General features: G+C 37.7%; 2 protein-coding genes across 2 annotated transcripts in view; one reads left to right on the top strand and one right to left on the bottom strand.

Moving 5' to 3' along the window:
• Positions 1-331: 331 nt before the first annotated feature.
• Positions 332-15,380, bottom strand: rab23 (RAB23, member RAS oncogene family). Its single transcript, XM_041789235.1, has 7 exons — positions 14,969-15,380; positions 8,704-8,912; positions 6,973-7,058; positions 6,544-6,700; positions 5,982-6,064; positions 3,305-3,397; positions 332-3,217 (listed from the first exon to the last, which is right to left on the bottom strand). The coding sequence occupies exons 2-7, from the start codon at positions 8,856-8,858 to the stop codon at positions 3,087-3,089; spliced, it is 705 nt and encodes a 234-aa protein (XP_041645169.1). The 5' UTR covers positions 8,859-8,912; positions 14,969-15,380; the 3' UTR covers positions 332-3,086.
• Positions 15,381-17,175: 1,795 nt separating this feature from the next.
• Positions 17,176-19,092, top strand: part of prim2 (DNA primase subunit 2) — a 51,387-nt gene continuing 49,470 nt past the window's right edge. The window contains exon 1 of the mRNA XM_041789734.1: positions 17,176-17,262. The gene's annotated coding sequence lies outside the window, so the exon portion shown is untranslated. The remainder of the gene's footprint in view (positions 17,263-19,092) is intronic.

Here is a 19,092-nt window from a genome sequence, read left to right on the forward strand (position 1 = left end):
TGGTAACAAAGATACTTATAAGTAGGCCTGCCTAAACTAGTTTGTTTTTAATTGATTCATCCTAAAAGATTTTGTCTTCAGTTGGACTGGTTAAAGGTCACATTAAAGGTAAAAAAACAAAACAAAACAAAAAAAAACAATTATTTGCCCTGGCCTCGTTTTGTTATGAAACAACCAGTTTTTGCCAGGGGGGGCTTTCCAAATCATATTAGTACTTATTGGCTTTGTCTCATCTTGTCACAAGCATGCAAATAGAAGACTTCTAATTCAAACATTTGGTTGTAAGTGTATTTGCAGAAGAAAATTGTCATTTGAAATTATACACTAGATGCACAAGAACAAAAAAGAGTTTTATTTATGTCAGATTACCATAATCTTTCCCCTTACAGGTGCACAGTTGTGTTGCACACCTTAAGTTGTCATACATTTTAAATGGTTAAAAATAAATCCAACAATGAGTGTCGTTTTTGTCACAATGAAAGCATTAATCGGTTGTTTTATCCATTTAAATGTTATGAAATCTGCTTCTGAAGTCAGTTAGACATTAAGACAGAGATTATTACAACACCTGAGTGACAGCACATAAGTAATGATTAGCGTTGACTTGTGGTCTCTTAACATTATGTCATCTTAATGATAAAGTGCGCTAAAATCAAATCAGTCAAAAAGGCAAGTTAAACACAATGTTACAAATTAAAGAAAGCTCCAGAAGGTATTTACACATTTACTGCAGGCAGTTATAAACAAACAGAAATACAAGGCATTAAATGCTTGATGGAGGAGAATGTAAACATGGACAAGGCATTGTGGCGTTGCGACCATGGTATGACATTCATTGATGAGTAAAAAAGGCTTGCATGCATTGGTTACGCCACATTCTTTCTTTTTCAGAACATAACTGTTACATAGTAGTAAATGAGACAGTTTGACTTGACAATCTTACTACCAGTGGTTTTTCTGTGGTTCTCAACTGGTGAGTTGGGACCCTAAAGTGGGTTGTGGAGCTGTTTCTGGTGGGATGCAAACGTGTGCTGGGAAAAAAATTTCAGTCTATAAAGTGCTTTTTATTTTTATTTAGTTTGAGTTTTTAGTAGCAGAGAAGAGCTTGGCAGATTTTTTTTCTGAATTATTAAGGAATTGTACTGCAAATTTCTCTGAAATCTTAAAGAAATTTAAGAATTTTTTTGTTAATATTCCCTGGGACTTCTTCTGTAAATCCTCAGAAATTTCACAAAGAAGGATCAAAAAAAAAAAAAAATCAATAGTACTTATTAGGACTCTTCACAGAACCTTTCAGCAGTCTTTTCCATAAATTTTCACTGGAGTTTTAGGAATTTGATCTTGATTATGTCTCTGAAAATTTCAAGAAACTTCTCTGGAAACTCTGAGGTATTTTGTTTTGTCACGTTTTGTAAAGCACTTTGTTCAGTGAAATGTGGTCAAAAAAATCAGAAATTTGGGTCGTAATTGCTCATTGAGAATTGGTGGTGGGTCCTGAAGCAAGACCACTTGAGAACCACTGGTTTAACTGGAGCACAATGTAAAAGCATTGTTGGACTTTGATGCTGGCAGAAACAAAACATCCTGTGAAGATGCAGACTTTTTTAATCTTAGAGATTTGAGATGTGCTTTACGCCAAGAGGTTTTATGTACTTATACCACAGATAAAATGTTCAGAATAATTTATGAGGAAATGTTGAGAATTTCAGACATGATTTACAAGACTTTCTTACAATAGTATTTCATTGTGCTTGGTAAAGACTTGTCTTTCATATAAGTTGATTTAAAAAAGGCTTGATTCAGATTTGGTGGTAATATTAAGTATTCAGTTTTAAGGATTGGGTATTAGTCTGGGAACCAATCACTATGCCAGAACTCTGGTGAATTAAGAAACACTTAAGTTTTCTTGTATATTCAGGTGCTCACACAGAAAAGTAAACATCCAGCTTCATTAGCTGAATAGAGCTAGCTTTACATTGTGCTCAAGAGCCCATACCACAGAGACAACTTTGTGTACCCTTCTTACATTGTTTTTCCACAAAAGAATGAGGCTGACAAAAATAATGTATTCTTATTTTGATTAGAAATATTTTAAACTACAGAAGTCACACCAAGTAAAAAATGTTAGACATACAGTGCAACTTTCAAAGTACCAGATCTTACTTAATCTACAGCCAAGTGACAAGTCACTGGCCACCGTACCAGAGTTAAAAAGAAAAGCACAGTGAAATATGTCAAATGTAAACAGCTTTACAACATAGTGCTATAACTGATTGTGACTTGAGATGACTAAAAAAAAGCAGAGAATAAAAACAAACTTTTGCATCACCAAATCCAAACCTCTGAACGTTTTTGAAATGGTTAACAGATACAGTTTGTTAATGAGTGGACCGCAAGCAAACATATAGAAGACTATTTAGAGTTATCGATATTTGGTTATACATAGGAGCACATTCTACTTATTTAATGTTACATACATATCACTGCAGTTATAATCAAAGCTCAGAAGAGCAGATTTGGCACGATGTCAACACTTAGTGAAAATAATCACTCAACACTGTTGTGAGATGTACAAAAATACTTTTGCACAGAGAATATACTCTTAATCTGTGTTTCTTTACATCAACAATACACAGTATAATTTGAACCATATTCTTTTGAAATCTTGAAAAAATATGGTACAAAATAATCCGAGTATCTTCTCAAATACATGCAAACACATGTTACACAGATGAAATGTGGGTGTCCTGTAAAAATGATCTTTTATGGAGTGTCATTAAATTTCTGACACAATAATCATGGATGTATCTACAGTTGTTGCAGTTATCTAATAAAACCACAAGGAGGACCCTGGACTGGATAAACAATGAGAAGCTTTTTGTGCGCAGATCCAGGCTGAATCTAAGGAAATTCAACCAGCAATATTGGGAAATAGATTAAGATTAAATTTATGGTACTATTAGTGGAGTGTGTCCTGGTCTGTGTGGGCTTTGGTCAATCAATATGGCCACATCCACAGAATATAACAAAACCAACCTACTGTAGTCTCAGAAATAACATTCAGTCACTGAAATGAGTTGATTAATCTAGAGTAGACTGCAGCTTCCAAAAGGATTTTTACTCTTCTTGGTCCTCTGTTTGTTAGGTCGCAGAGTGATGACCTCTCTGCCATTGCTGGAGCTCTGGTTGCAGACGTTGCTACTTGTATTAAAAACACCTTTAAGAGAACGCAGTTTAAGATGATGTCACCTACTAGGAAAGAAAACTTTAAATGCAATATAAAAAGTGATGTAGATTTCCTCACCTATTTTATTGCTTGTTGTATGGACCACCTCTGTCTCCTCTGCTGTTTGCTGTTTGAGTCGCTGAAGATACTTCTCAGCCAAGTACTTAAAAACTAAAAAAGGACAGGAAGAAACGTTACAATAGTGGCTGAGTGTACCAGCTGGTCATACGTCAGGGTGTAATGTTATGTCAAATTTGTAGGTAAAAGTTAAGACCAATTTAAAGTCAAATCTTGTACACCAGCTTCACCTCTGTCTCAGTTTGACCTGGATCTGGACCTGGATAACTTTTACACCTAGGATGGAGCAAGTTTAACTTTACAGGGGACATATTTTACCCTTTAAGACAAGTTTATATTGTTCTCAGAGGTCCTCAAAACATGCCTGTGAAATTTGTTGCTGAAAAAAAAAAACCCTTTAGTACAGGATTTTTGCATGTCTAAAAAACCCTCTGTTTCAGCCCTGCTCTGAACGAACTGTTTCTGTGTCTGTGGCTTTAAATGTTAATGATCTTTCTGACTCCGCCCCTGACCACACCCTTCTCAGGAAATGGATGAGGCTCTCCTGATGTTACAGACACTTTTATCCAAATTTTATGACCTGACTGGGATTTGAACCATCAACCTCCCCTTCCAGACCAGAGTCAGCAGGGTAACCCACTAAGCTATCCAGCATCTCAACTGGCAGCTGAGAGGAAGATCAGGAGAGGAGGGTGGAACTTTCCTCCAAGTGGTGAAGGCCAGCCAATCCTGGGGGCGGGTGCTTACTCCCCATGTGAGGTCAATAGGAATAAAATCAGAGAATGGCTTTTTTCAGCACACATTTTCTGAAAGGTGGAGAAAGAGAGGGTGGAAGGGAATGGATTTTTCTGGTACTTGAGGGGATTGTGGACAGGACAGGGGGACATATTTCTGTTAGAAAAGCCTGAAAAGTGATTTTTGCATAATATTTCCCCTTTAAAAACCTGGACTTAGCCAAATGCTCATAAAATATACAAGTAACACAGTGATTCCCAAACTTTTCCGCCAGCCCCTCCTTTGGCAGATGAAAACATTTTCAAGTCCTGCCTACCCATCACCATACACACTAAGGGTGGGAATCACTAGTGGCCCCATGATACGATGTTATCAGACTTATGCAACGATCCAATATTATTGTGATTTTAAACATTTCGCAATACACAGAGTATGGGGATACCATATACTGCCATATATATTGCTTGCCATTTTTCAAAATCGCTACTTGGCAGAAGATACAATACGATAAATCACTGCGCAAAATATCATGATACTATGCTGTATTTTTTTGCCTTACTCCTACTACACATTAACATGTAAAAATATGTAGATATAGGACAAACACGCTGTCAGTCACGGTTTTGCTTCCAAATTCCTTTTTTTATAATTTACCACAACATAAAACCTTTAGTTTTTAATCTGACTCTCTGAAGATGAACAATTCCCTGAAAATAAAAACTTGGTGAACATCTTTTCGGATTCATACTTCCAGTCCTGCAATAATTTTAGTGACAATTGTGGGCTTGTCCAGCTTTGATCTGTGTTTTTTTTGTCTTGACTGAGGCAACAGTAATAGGAAAAAAAAAACTTCTCAGGTAGGATGTTGCAACTTTTAAGGACCTTTAAGGATGCCATGCATGTTATGTTTTCCTCCAAAAATGGCTGTAAATTTGAGTTCATCACAGACTTTGCTTATCCCGTGTGAATGTGCTGCAGCAAACACTAATGTCAGGGGGTAATTCACAAATTATCAGAGGTCCACAGGTAATACTAGTCCAGTGGGAATAGTACTTTAGAACTGAACTGCAACCATATTGTTGAATCTGATATGAGATCAATAATCTGCTCCTTTTCTGCAGTGCATAAGTCATCAACTGGTCTTGCTTTGCCTTGCCATGTGCACCCACCCAGTCATGACACCACACCCCTCTAGAAGAGCATACAGGTCACTTTGGGAACCACTGAACAGAAGATGGCAGCACATTTTTCTGTGGGATTATCAATGAAAAGGCATAAAGGCAAGAGATACAGCGTCACTGGTGATCAGACTATGAACGCAGAAGTTTACTCAGGCAACAAGCCCATAAAAAAGTTTCATTTCTGCAGATGAGCTGTTTGAAAAAATGAAATAATTTCACCTGAAAACAAGACATGTCAGATAGAAACATGGAGCAGTTTCCGCCCTACAGGTGCTAATTCCTGAGAGTCTGCACCAACATTTTAAAAACGTTTCTCTCAGCATGCCATCATAATCTAGTGAAAGAGAACAGCAATATAAGAAACTTGGTGGGGTGCTAATTGGATTGCAAAGACTCATAAACCCAAACAACAGAGCAGGGCAGGGACAAGGGACATTGTTAAACACGGTGAGAGACACATTAATTTGCATGCTTGGATGCAAGAAATGATGGCTTCTTTTCTTTGGTCTGTGTTAACCAAATCTTCTGTTGATAATTTGAAAGAAAAATGTAAACATTCACACGAGCGTGCATGATCAGACCAGGTGTAGCGATGATATTTTTATGTTACACTTGGTGTAAAGATAGGCCAAGAAGTCGGTCATAGCCAAGACAGATGTAGAAGGTAAGACTGACTTTAGCTCATGCGTCTGGTCCCACATCATTACATTATGAGTCCGTTTCACTTGCATTAGCCCATTCTCAACATTGGAGTGACTTACCTTCGTTGACATTAAGGTCTTCTTTTACTGAAGCTCGATAAAATCTTAACTTCAGCCTTTTCGCTAAACCTTCTGCTTCCTCGCTGCAATGTGAAAAATAACACTTTTTAAGCTCTTATATACAGTGTGTCCTAACAGCATGGGAGTGTTTTCCACACTGCATTGTAAATTATTTGAGTCTTTGCCCTGTTAATTTCAGTTTTCCCCTTAAACAGAATGACATTTTGAATATGTAGAAGAAAAGCATGATGCTTTGTATTGACAAGCAATGAAAGTGGTGAGCCAAATAAAGTCAAAGTATAACATTTCACTCATAGATGTGTATATAATAATGCACCACTTTCTCTACTTTGTGTGGGGTTGAAAGAAAAACGTGCTGCAACATTGTAGGTTTTTAGGATGCTGCAATAGGAAACAACTGATACAAACTAAATTTGTGGTTAGGACACTATAAAATTTAAATTGCTTTAATTACAAAACATAGTCAACATTTTTTGGCCTTTAAAATGAATTGCTGTGCACTAGTAGAGCTTGATCTTGTACTGAAGAGAGCTAGACTTACTTTTTTATACAGGTATCTTCAAGGAGGTCGATTTTGTTCTGCACTAGAACTGTAGGAATATCTCCAACCTCTGCCTCCACCTTCTCCCTCCAGCTGTCAATAGCCTGAAATGAATCCCTGTCTGTGGTGGAGAAGACAAGTACACACGCCTGGGCACCTGGAATTCAAGACAACAGACCATGAGTTTATGCTTTCAGTGTTATTATTCTTTCAACCTAATCTGATATAAACAGGAAACATTAATCATACTTCTCAAGCGTGTAGAAATTTTCAAAACAGCCCAACTATAGATTCACCTGTGCATCTGTTTCGGTTGAAAAAACAGCTGTATGTAAACCAAAAAACTGGGGCAAGAGAGAAACCTGACCTGAACGGTCAGGAGGGTCAATGAGAATCAGTTTTACATTTGTCATAGTGGAGGGATCTTACCTCGGTAGTAGGCTTTGGTGATGGCATCAAACTCCTCTTGCCCAGCGGTATCCCATAGCATTAGTCGTACCTCTTCATCATTTACACTGAATCAGTAAGATGGCAATGAAGAAAAGATATGAAACCACTTTTCCAAAGTCAGAATAATAATATCCTTCTTCTTCCATTGTACTCATAGATGTTTGCCAACCTTGATTAGTAGCTCATCTAGTGCATCTATAACCAAGAAGAGTCAGTCAATCAAATTAAGGCAAAGAAGTAAATAGAGAGAAACTAAACTAGATGTTACACCTTGTGGGTTTGTGCCCATACTAACGAGTAAACTTGGGTAGCTAGTTTTCATCAGTCTTTCCACAAAATAATTGTGAAACCATGATCAGGATCTGAGATACAAATGAGGACAAAATCGTTTGGCCCCAGTTTATTTTTGGAAAGTATGTTCCAAGTGCTGTGAAACAGAGACAGCATCATGGCAAAAACAAAAGAAATTAAACTTGAGAAAAACAACAGTTGATGCTCACAAGGCAGGAAAAGTTATCAGTGTTTCCAGGTTTCAAAAACTAGAGTGGGAACAATCAAGAAATTCAAAGATAGACACACAGTACAGAACAAGCCTGGCCGAGGTAGGAACAGAAAGATTTCAATGACTCTGGAAAGAAATCTGGTGAGGGTTGTGTCTAAAGAGCCCAGAACAACTGCCAAGACTCTAGTGAATGACTTACCCAAGTCAGGAATTATAGTCTCAAAGAAGACAACCACTAAAAGCATGCAAAGGAATCAACTGTAAGGTTGCAGACCACGGAAAACTCCACATCTGCAGAAAAGACACCTTCAAGTCAGACTGAAGTATAATAAGGACAACCTGGAGAAAGATTATGCATATTGGAAGCGTGTCCCTAGGTCAGATGAGATCAAACGAGAGCTCTTTGGCCACAGAGACGTTGCTTATGTTTGGAGATAGGAGGGAGAGGCGTACTCAAAGAACAGCGTCCCCACAGTGAAACACGGCAGTGGGAATATTATGATGTGGGAATGCTTCAGTGCATCTGGAAGTGGGAATCTCATAAAGGTGGAAGGAATCATGAGAAAAGAAGGGTATGTGAAGACTCTGAAAGGAAAACCTTCAGCAGTCAGTAGCTAAACTGTGTCTGGGTCGTTGCTTTGCCTTCGAACACGACAATGACCTAAAACATATGTGGCTCCTGGTGAAGAACAACCTCCAGAAGACCAAATTGAACATTACTGACAGGCCTGCACAAAGCTCTGACTTAATCCCATTGAAAATCTGTGGGGTGAACTGAAGACCAAGGTCCTTTCCAGAAGACCATCAAATCTGGAGGAGCTTGAGTGACTGGCCAAAGAAGAATGGGCTGGGATTCCCCAGGAGACATGTCTGAGACTTGATGAAAACTAACAAACGACTTCAGGATGTTATCCAGCAAAAAGGAGACACAATTGACTACTTAATTTAGACTGTGGTAGTTTTTGTGAAATAATTTTGTTTCTGTGTGCAAAGTAAAACAATGTAAGCATCCAAAATAAAACTAGAATGTTTGGAAAAGCTGTGTAGAAAATCTCTGTTTAACAGCACTTGAGAAAATACTTATTTAAAAATTTTATTTTTATAGGTGGGCTAATAATTTTGTCCTCATCTGTACATCTGCATAATAAAAAAACTGTTTATGTATGACAACATTAAAATGGAGACGTTGAACAAAATATTCTTCTTACACTATCTGCCTTTCCAGAAAATCCACACCAATGGTCTTCTTGTAGTCCTTAGTGAAGATGCCTTTGCAGTAGCGTTGGATCATACTGGACTTGCCAACAGCTCCATTTCCCACCACGACCACCTTGATGGCCACTTCCATGTCTTCCTCCAACATGGTGGCGACGTCTGGTTGATTCCTTCAATTCCACTCTGCCTGGGTATTTTATAGCTATGTAACAGGAACAAATAAACCACAAGGTAATGTAAAACATTTCTAAACAGCATTACATGACACATTTAGATGCTTTAAGTAGTTTCAGAAACAGATAAATTAAGAACAAGAAAAATATCATCTTGGCCAACTCCATATCTTTACCTGGTTTACTCCTCAAGCATAATCAAGTTTGTGCCTATGCTTAATGTTAAGTTTGTTAAGTTGTGATTAGTTTAATATAGCTGGTAAAGTTTGAGATGAAATTAACTGTCTGCCCTTTAACTTTACAGATTTGCAGAGACAATTTTTTATAACTACAATTTTGCTTTATGTTATTTTTATAGTTTGTCAAATTTTGTGAAATTGTATACTTTTAGGATGACACTAAAACATAAAAACCTAATGCTGAAAGACTGCCCAGGCTTTACAAACACTCTAAATGAACTCCCTTTTAAACTTTTATGAGGCCTCCCATTAAACTCACTGTTGTAAATTTTACAAGAAAGACGTTTGACGACTGTGCAATGTGTTTATTCTTCCATTAGCACTGAAAGCAGCAGACTCCACATGGTGACTGGGTGCTCCACATTTATACATGTGTAGCTGTTGAGTGCACCGCTAAACAACATACTGAGAGAAAGCTGTTCCCAGTGGACACTGACACCCCAGTGGGTGACTGTGGTGTCCAACAGGCTGTCTGATACTGACTCACAATATGTAGTAGAAATTATTCATCAACTAAAACTGAGCTGCATGACGCAGGAGCTGTTAAAGCATGAAGGGAAAACATGGTTAAAAATAAACAACCTGCTATCTATTTGCTACCATCTTAAGCATTGAATTTTAAAAGGTTGAATAAATGTTTGCAGTCACTTAGAACAAACTGACTCGTGTTGAACAAAGAGTTGAGACTGTTTTCTTTCTTTCATACATTTAGAGTCCTCTTATCTCACTTTTAAGTGTAGTTATATATGTTTTTGACATTGGGTCAAAAGGTTATGAAGGTGACAATATCCTCTCAAAACAACATATAAAGAGAAAAAACATTATCTTCTGGATGTTTCTGACATGCATTTGACAAAAAAATTGGGGATGGTTATTATCCACCTGAGTAAACATTATGTAAACAATACACATTATGTATATCTTAAAATGGTCAGAGAGGGGGGGTATGAATTAAGGGGGGAGCATAACTTTAAACAACCCAGTGTTCGTACTACCCTTAACAGTATGTGCATTTCTGTCTTTGGGCTGACACCATGGAATGGTCTAGAAAAACATATGAAAATGAGTAAAAATGCCAAACAACTTTAAAAAAGTTATAAAAAAGCTATTCTTGAAAGGTATAGAATTACAGGAGGAGAGCCAAGTGTTGTTTAAGGGCTATGCAATTAATCCTCATGAATGAATTGTTATTCTTTGTAGTATTATTATTATTACTTTCTTTCCGTTGGAACTGCTGGACTTGTGGACTCATAATGTTTTGGGATATACATCTGGTATTATGTTTGTCTTTGTTGACTCTGCCACACTTCACAATGAATGGGAATGAATGGGAGAATGAGTGAGTGAGTGAGTAAGTGAATGAATGGGGGGTGGGGGGGTTATGGTAAAGAGTAATAGAAGCATATGGTGGTTATTACAATAGGAGAGTAAGCAGGGGTAGGACTCGAAAAGCTTCTGCTTCTTCTTAATCCTTTTCAGACTATGAATTGCGTTAGTTATTGGTTGTCATGGTATTATGGATTTGTACACCGCTGAAATGAAATGAATTTGGACTGTTGTTGTTTTATTTTTATTCTGTTTGTCCGAAATAAATAAATAAATACGTCATACTTTTCCTGTAATGATTTCAAAAATACCTCACAATGCATCAAAACAGTGGTTCCAGATGTTGATAAACTGGCAATGGTTAGGAGAAATTAACATGAATGTTGGTAAAACTTTTCCTCTTGAAATACCTTCTTTGCTGCAGAAAATTTACTAGCTAAGATGGTCCCTGCTTGTTGGCCAGTGGGGAAGAGAATGTGTCATAAAACAGCTACAAATCTGACACATCTGAGATGAGACAAAACACATGCTCTGTTCTCCCTGATCAAAATCGACTCTAACCAGATGGATGTGTTTCACACATCCATCTGGGAAACCTTCAATACTAAGCGTTTGGGAAAGGGCAGAGGACATCTTTAGAGGACAATCAGAGCAACAAAACATGTGGTGCGTGTGCGCAGCTACCAAGGAATAACACAAACCATGGTGACTGTAGACATGTCAGTACACGACTTTTGTCGTTTTTGAAAAAACAAAAACAAAAAGCAAACAAAAAAAAAACACTCACTGCTGTTCTTTGTTCTTCTTTGAACAAAGAAATGTCATGAAATTCTGATAAATCTGGCGCTTTAGCAGCATCCATGCTAATCTCTTCTGCCATAATTGCCCCGGCCTCTTGTTGCTGCTTGCTTACATCACGACTCCGCCGTGCCTGAAAGTATTGCCACTCGTTGCTGATTGGTCCTGTCACTGGGCCCAAACGGTTCAGACAGGAGCTTTGCAAGATGGATTCGCCAGTGAGAAACAAGGAAACGGGCGTATCCATCTGCCTTGCAAGGTTAAACCGACTCACCTTCAAAAAGGACTTCTCTCTGTTTATATGGGATAACAAAGTGCAGAAAAATCTGTCCCAACTCCCCGTTTTGCTGACACATCACTTCTTGCCATTTGTCAAGTAATAATGCAAGTCCTCTACATATGCTGTGTGCTCCAGTATAGAGGGTCTACTGTCTCTACTGCAGGCAAACAGAGCCATGCTTGTAATAGCTAAGAGCCTGATTCACAAAAGGATTGTGCAGCTTTGAAGCTTTTACCTGAATGGTCAGAATTTGAGCAAATGTGGGCAGGATTGGACACACAAGTTGAGGAAGTAGATTACATGTACAGCAGGAGTGGGTGGTAATGATAAGAAATCCACTGCGGTTAAGAAATTGATCCAGTTGGATCTCACATAGAGATATAGTGGAATTCTAATCAATAAGGAGCGTATTTCTCTACAACAGTAAATAAGCTGGAGGAGGGAATGTTGCTGAAATGTCTCAGAGACAGCATATGACTCTGAAGGTGAGTATTTTTCTCTCATGTTTGATCATCAAAACAAGTAAGAATTGATCCAACAGCTGATCTCTTCTCTCCAGTGAAAATTGTCTTTGAATCACTCCACCCATTGGTGCTGTGATTGAAAGATTTTGAAAAATATGTAATAATGATTATTTTGACTCACATTGCAAATTCAATATGAATTGCTGTATCAAAGGGAATGGTCATTTTTTATGTCATTCTCATTTTGATTAAGAAGAAATATACAAAAATAAGTAAAGTAGGATGTTTCAGTAATCTATTCTAAAAAAAAAAAAGGCCTACATTTGAATGGTTGCAAGATGTATGGAGCACAACCATAGCATAGAGGTGGAAACAGTGCACGACTTTTGTACTCAGTACAGTTAATCTGGTTAAAATTTACTTAGGTAACAGTAAAATTAATGGACTAAAAATCTACATTAATCTACTAAGTTAAAAAGTATCAAATTTAAAGTGTACTTTAAATACTGTGTACAGATTGATACTGAGTAGTAGTCCAGTAAAATATAATCTTTCTTTATTGACACAAACAACAACAGAATAGATTCCAGGTGGTTCAGGTAAAGTCACACCTCTTTATAAAAGTCAAATACACAGCCAAATTGACAGTGCTAATTAAACTCACTCATACTTAAATTTGACAGCTTAAAAGTGCCTATAGTTGGTCAACACTATGGTTAAACTACACTTTTGGATGGTCAGTAATTTAAGAATATGACTGAGATGCAGTTACTCTTAAAAATCTGTGGTAAAGTGGGTCTTCTCTAGTAAGAAAAAAAGCAGAGCATCAACCTAATGGCACGGCAATGCAAACTAATGAAGAATGCATACTATGCCTCCTTTTGGAGCACCTAAGGAAGCCACAGGCGAAAACTGTAACTCAGTGGTCAACTTCAGTCGTGGTGCAAATGTGTCTAACAACGAACACAACAATCCACCAGAAACATACTCAAAAGAACCCCAGCAGGGATCACTGAACAACAGGCAACATCTAAACATGACAAAACATATATAAGGCACATCTAAACACTCTGCCCAAGGGCATGATGGGGAACTTCACCCCCACCTCCTCCCAGATGGTAAATGGAAGAGGCTGGCGCTTACATCATTCAACTCTTTACAGAGTTGAACCAACACTGGTGGATTACCACTGTAAAAGAACTCTGAAGAACATTTCATTTAGAATGGAGTTAATTACACCTTGGGAGTAAAAATCAACTCTGAAATGTTTAACCCTGAGATACCATCAGTCCAGTTTTTGCTGTGTCCAACAGCTGTTTTGGGAAGTGATGTGCAATCCTTCTGTCACTATGTGCTACTGTGTAGCATATAGAGTAGGATAGTATAATCGGGTCAGGCCAGGCATGAGAGCATACGCCGGTTTGACACTTTGCAGCATTAACCTTGGTGTTGTGCTGCTCTGGATGGCCTCATCTAGGCCTGTGCCAGGCCCATGCCCCATTTCTCCAGGTATCCTCCTATCTGCCACCTTGATGATGCATGCAGTCAGCCCACCAAGAGTATAGTACTCAAGTAAAAGTACAATTACTCTGGTTAAAACTTACTTAAGTAGAAGAGTACAGATTTCAAAATGTACTCAAATAAGTAAAGTGCCCAAAAAAGACACTGAATTACAGTTTGAGTAAATGTGATTAGTTGTTTTCCACCTCTAAGTATAACATCTCTCTGCTGCAATTTTTTTTATTGAACTGGTATTTTGACACACATTTCAGGTTAAAGAAATGTTGCACATTCTGGGATCAGAAGATTGCAGGCTATATTGCGATTTAATTAGTGGGGATGCTGAGCATCCACACTATTGATATTTGTGTCGGCCATTTTGTTTATTATTCTTGTCCCACGCCTTCATACTTTGTTGTATCAACACCATTTAAACTTTTAAAACATTCAGTGTCTTTGTCATTCGACTGCTATGATTTTTCTTGTTTCTAACTTTTATAATTTTTCAAATATAGCTATTTTCATCTATTTCTGTGCTTTTTCAGCCATTGAATGCAATTTTCAGCAACTTTAAAGCCAAAATCAGCTATTTTATGCTATTTTCAGCTATTTTAAGGCTACTTTGAGCTATTTTTAGACTATTTTCAGCTTTTTTTCGGCTACTTTCAGCTATTCTTTATCCTTTTTTGAGCTACTGAATGCCATTTTCAGCTATTGTTATGACATTTTATGCTATTTTCAGCTATTTTTGTGCTTTTGGCTATTTCCAGCAGCTCTGCCACAATTCAGCTCTCAGCATCCCACGCAATTTCAGCTGAAATTGCAATTTTGATCTAGCCTTATCCTGATTTACTACTCAGCCTTACTCTGTGCATGCCATATAACTGCCAATGGACATGTCAAACAACCACACCTCTATTGGCTAAAAGGGTTTTTAACTGATACATCAGTGAATCCCTATATGCCACACATATAGCTCTATATTGTGGGTTTTATGATCATCATTGTCTGTTTGTGTTTGCCTGTTTAAAAAACAGTGTTGATCCAGTGCATTACATCTTAAATTCAATGCACTTATGAAGAGTGGATAACACTGTGAACAGTTAGTTGAGAGACTCTGCTTCTCTTCCCAGGCCTCAAGGTGGGGCACCCATAAGGTCAATACTTCATAGCACGGAGTATTAACATACTATAATGTTAAGTAGTTAAGTCTCCACTGTGATGATTCATAGTGTAGCTGTAAGCTGGAGCATTTACAAAGTTTGTCGGGGTTTGGTTATCTGTATTGTAGCTTTCAGTCTGCTTTAGCCCTTTAAATCACAGTTTTTGCTCGGGTCAACATATAACCTGTTGAACAGCTGGCAGGAGGACCCTCTGCTAGTAAACAGCTGTTGGAGTCCGTTAAAGCTGACTATAAAAGTAGCTGTTTTAAGGGAGGATGAAATGATAGCAAAGCCAAGGAGTGGGCAGTTTCTTACCTGTTATATAACGTTTCAGCTCATCCAGTATCCGCCAACATTAGATAGGCTAACCGGTAAGCTAACCAACGATCTCATCCCGATATACAGCCCCTCTCAGCTCTTCTTCGTGGCAAGAGGAAATGCTCTACTGTTAAGAATTCTTAGCTAAGGCTAGTCACTTTTCCTTCAGAAAATTACCTCCTGCTCCACCCGTTAACGCTGAATAAGTAATGGCTGCTCAACCTGAAGGCTATTCACGTCAAAAAGGCGGGTATAAGATAACTACCGTCGACAACTAAGGCTAAATTTGGCCTTTTAGGCACTGAAAATACACTGCTATCTATCCACGGACCTACGTGCCTCCTATCTACGTAGCCTATGAGAGTAGCAACCTGCTAGCTCGCCAAATGTTTGTTGCTAGGCAGCGGAGTTCAGAATGCAACGTCTTCTTCTTCTTCACTCTCTCTAGCTGCTTCTTTAGTCTTCTTCGCCTTTCACTCTGGCGCATTACTGGCACCAACTGGTATGAATGGGTATAAGATTCTTAGAATACATTTGATTCTGTTGTTGAGTTGGATTTGCGTCGTTTAATCATCTTTTTGATCCCCTCCAATTTAAACCGAATTTTCATCGTGTACTGTTTGTCTATTTTATTTCTTCAACGTCATCAGCCAAGTTAGCACTGGTTCAATCATCCTTTTCATTCTGCTTTAAAGTTCCTGTGAAGTGAAATCCAAAATTTGTTAAAAGTTGTCTTAACATACTGAAATTGTTGTAACCAGGTTACTGTTAATGTATGAAAACACTGACATTTATGTGTGACGGAATTTTGGATTCAGATGGTTAGAAAGTTAATAAGCTGTTCATCTAAATAGAGTGTGCTGTAAGCCAATTTCACAGCCAAAAACAGATCAGATTAATTAGATTTCTGTCTGAGTAAACCCAAACATTATGGATGTGTTTGTTATTTAATGCCCCGCAGATTCATGTGGTGCTTAAACAGAGCATTATTTATTGTATCGCTTTTCCAAATTGAGCATTCTTGGGTACCACGACATTTATTTGTCTATCAAATTAAAGTTGTGTTCTGTTTCTCATGTTAAAATTTTCACAGAGATCATTAACATTGCAGGAGCCGTGGGGCGGGCCATGCGGAGAAACAAAACGAGCGCTCCTACAGTACAGGGGTTTTAGTGATGGGAATTTAGGCTCTTTTCAGTTATCCGGCCTATTTTGCTCTGCTCAGCAAAAAGAGTCGGCTCTTTCGGCTCCCAAACAGCTCTTCATTCAGGTACCAGTTTGGCTTCATTTGACCTGCCAGTTTAAGCAATATCATAACATATGATTGATCTTTTTGCAGGTATTTTACACCAGCTATGCTCACTTTTTAAAATTTATGAAATATGTAATTTTTCAACATCTACTGTCTCCCCAAGACTCCTCATGGGTTAGATGAAATCTGCTCACTGGCTGGGATGTATGACACCACTGACAGAAAACTGATCAAGAAGACCACTGGAGGGAACTTAAAGTCATTTCCAACTCATGGTGGTTAAAAGAGGAGGAGATCGGCCACTTTATTAATGATTCATTGTCTTAAAAACACCTTCAAAGTGATGTGCTACATTACTTTAAAACAAACTCAACATCAGAAGGAAGAAACACACACAAAAAAACATGGACAGACTCCGACAGACACTAACGTAACCACACATGGTTGAAAAACTGTGTGGCTTCCCCTAATTCATGATTCCCTGCACCCGTTTACTTGTGACGTGTGGCTGTGATTTCCACCCAGGTGCATGCAGTGTGCAAAATTTCCCTGACCACAAATACTGAGAAAACTTCAAATTGGCAGCAACACCATAAAACATGAGTCCATAATACATGGTTTACCTGGTAGAGGATAAAAGATCATCCCCACTAATCAATCAAATAACACATGCACACGCACACCACACACACACACACACACACACATATATATGTATGTGTATATATATATATATATATATATATATATATATATATATATATATATATATACAAATGATACTACTACTACTACTATAACTACTAATGATAATAATAATAGTTATAAAGATGCTAAACGGCTCTGTAACGGGATCCGACTCTTATTCTTCACTTAAAAGAGTCGGTTCTTTGAACCGGCTCGTTCACGAAGAGCCCATCACCACAGGGTTTCTCTTCCGGATTAGGCTAAAGTCGTCACCGTTTACCCGCGTTCATTGAACAACACACTTCGTTTGGCGGGATTGGGTCGAGAGGAGACTTCTGTCATCGTCTAATCGGTATGTAACCACAAAAATATGTATTTAAACGTTGCTGTGGTGTAATGTAATAAGCTGCTTACATTGTTATGGTCGACACCTTTTTGATATAGTTGACCATTTGCTAGCTAGCATCTCCCACCATGGAGAAATTGCTTTCATATGTTTTGCTGTTGACCTGATGTTAGCACTCAGGATAGTTACAGTGTTAATAACTTCACCGGAACTGTTTCTGTCGACGGCAAAAACAAGCTCTTTTCACTCTGTTTTGCTGCTTGCCTCTAAAGTGAAACAGAACTAGATGCTTCGTAATCAGTGTAGCGCATTATGAGTTGTTCTATTATGGTTGCCTTGTTGACAGATTCTTCCTCCTGTCCCTTGACTCTCAACAATAGACACTGTCCAGTGTGCAGAGGCACTTTTCCAGTCAATGCACCCAACGTAAAACACGTTTAAAATCCCCTCACACAAATGTTTTGTTAATTTTTCCCTTATACTGTATATTATTATTATTATTATTATTATTATTATTATCATTATTATTCTAGCCCATGGTTGCTGAATTTGAGCTATGTATATGCATAAGATGGATAGGTGAGAGAGATGCACTTTCCACAGCATCTAAAAAAAAAAAAATAGGTATATCTTGTAAAAGTTCAATTTTTTGCTGTCAATTCAAAAAGTAACTCTTCTGTATTCATTTTGTATGAAATTAAATATTTCAACACATTTTTGGTGTAGATCTTGACGATTACATCTTACAGCTCACAAAAATCTAAAACCCAATATCTCAAAATGTTTTGAAATAGTCCAGTTTGCAAGGGGTTTGTGAGCCTTCATCCTCTCACTTTGGTCCTGTGCACACAACCACAATCATGGGGAAGACTGCTAAACTGACAAATGGCCAGAAGACATTCATTGAGGGTTAGCCACAAAAAGTCAGTTCTGAAATGGCAGGCTGTTCTCAGAGGCTGTATCAAAGCATATTCATGGAAAGTTGACTGGAAGGGAAAAGTGTGGTGAGAAAAGTAGCACAAGCAACAGGAATGAGCTCAGCATTCAGAGGATTGTCAACCAAAGCAAGTTCAAGAATGTAGAACTGGCTATAAAAACCCTGCAATCTGTAAATATTAACCATACAAACAAATAATCTGATTGAGTTTTAGGCTGGACCAATAGACCTGTGTTAACAGAAGTCCTTTTCTTCATTCATCATCATTTCTTACACTTTCCATTGTGTATTTTAATGACTGAACTTTGTTAATTCTTGTAATCCTCAAGCTTTAAATTGTGTTATCATTACTGAAGTTTAAGGTCTTAACTACATTTAGATATTGATGTTGATATTGGCTAAAATTAATTTGTAAAAATAAGCATTTTATATATTGTCAAAAATCTAATATCTTGCATCCCAAATTGGAGTGTTTACCTCAAAACATTTCGTCAAGATCTGAAGAATAAACAACTAAATTTAATATTTATCTTTGGAAAACTGGGTCAAAGAAGGCGTATGGATGCATGTCCTCTTAGGGCTTCCATAGATTTTAAAGCACATGACTCCATTCTTGTAAAAGTTTGAAAGCAAGTTCTATAGGTTATACAGACTGTCACTTTCTATACAGTATGACACTGATTTTAGGACATAAATAGTTGAGTTTGTTACTGCTGTTAGGGTCAATGCCTTTCTAAGTTTTGCAGTGGTATTTAGTGCATGTATTTTGGAAAAAAATTAACATAATTTATTGTTCTTTGATAGTTGTTATTCCCCATATGCCAGCACTGATGAACACAAGACAGCTGAATATTTACAACAGATAAGAAGCATGGCACACAGGAGAACAGTTGTGCAAT

The sequence above is a fragment of the Cheilinus undulatus genome, linkage group 6, assembly GCF_018320785.1.
Source record: "Cheilinus undulatus linkage group 6, ASM1832078v1, whole genome shotgun sequence".
NCBI classification, from domain to species: domain Eukaryota; kingdom Metazoa; phylum Chordata; class Actinopteri; order Labriformes; family Labridae; genus Cheilinus; species Cheilinus undulatus.

Excerpts from the sequence above, each read along its gene's own strand:
- rab23 (XM_041789235.1), bottom strand. The coding sequence starts at position 8,858 with ATGTTGGAGGAAGACATGGAAGTGGCCATCAAGGTGGTCGTGGTGGGA. Across the intron at positions 7,059-8,703 it reads TTTCTGGAAAGGCAGATAGT|TGTAAATGATGAAGAGGTAC; the intron begins GTAAGAAGAATA and ends TTACTGATTCAG. Across the intron at positions 3,218-3,304 it reads TACAACAAGCAATAAAATAG|GTGTTTTTAATACAAGTAGC; the intron begins GTGAGGAAATCT and ends GTTCTCTTAAAG.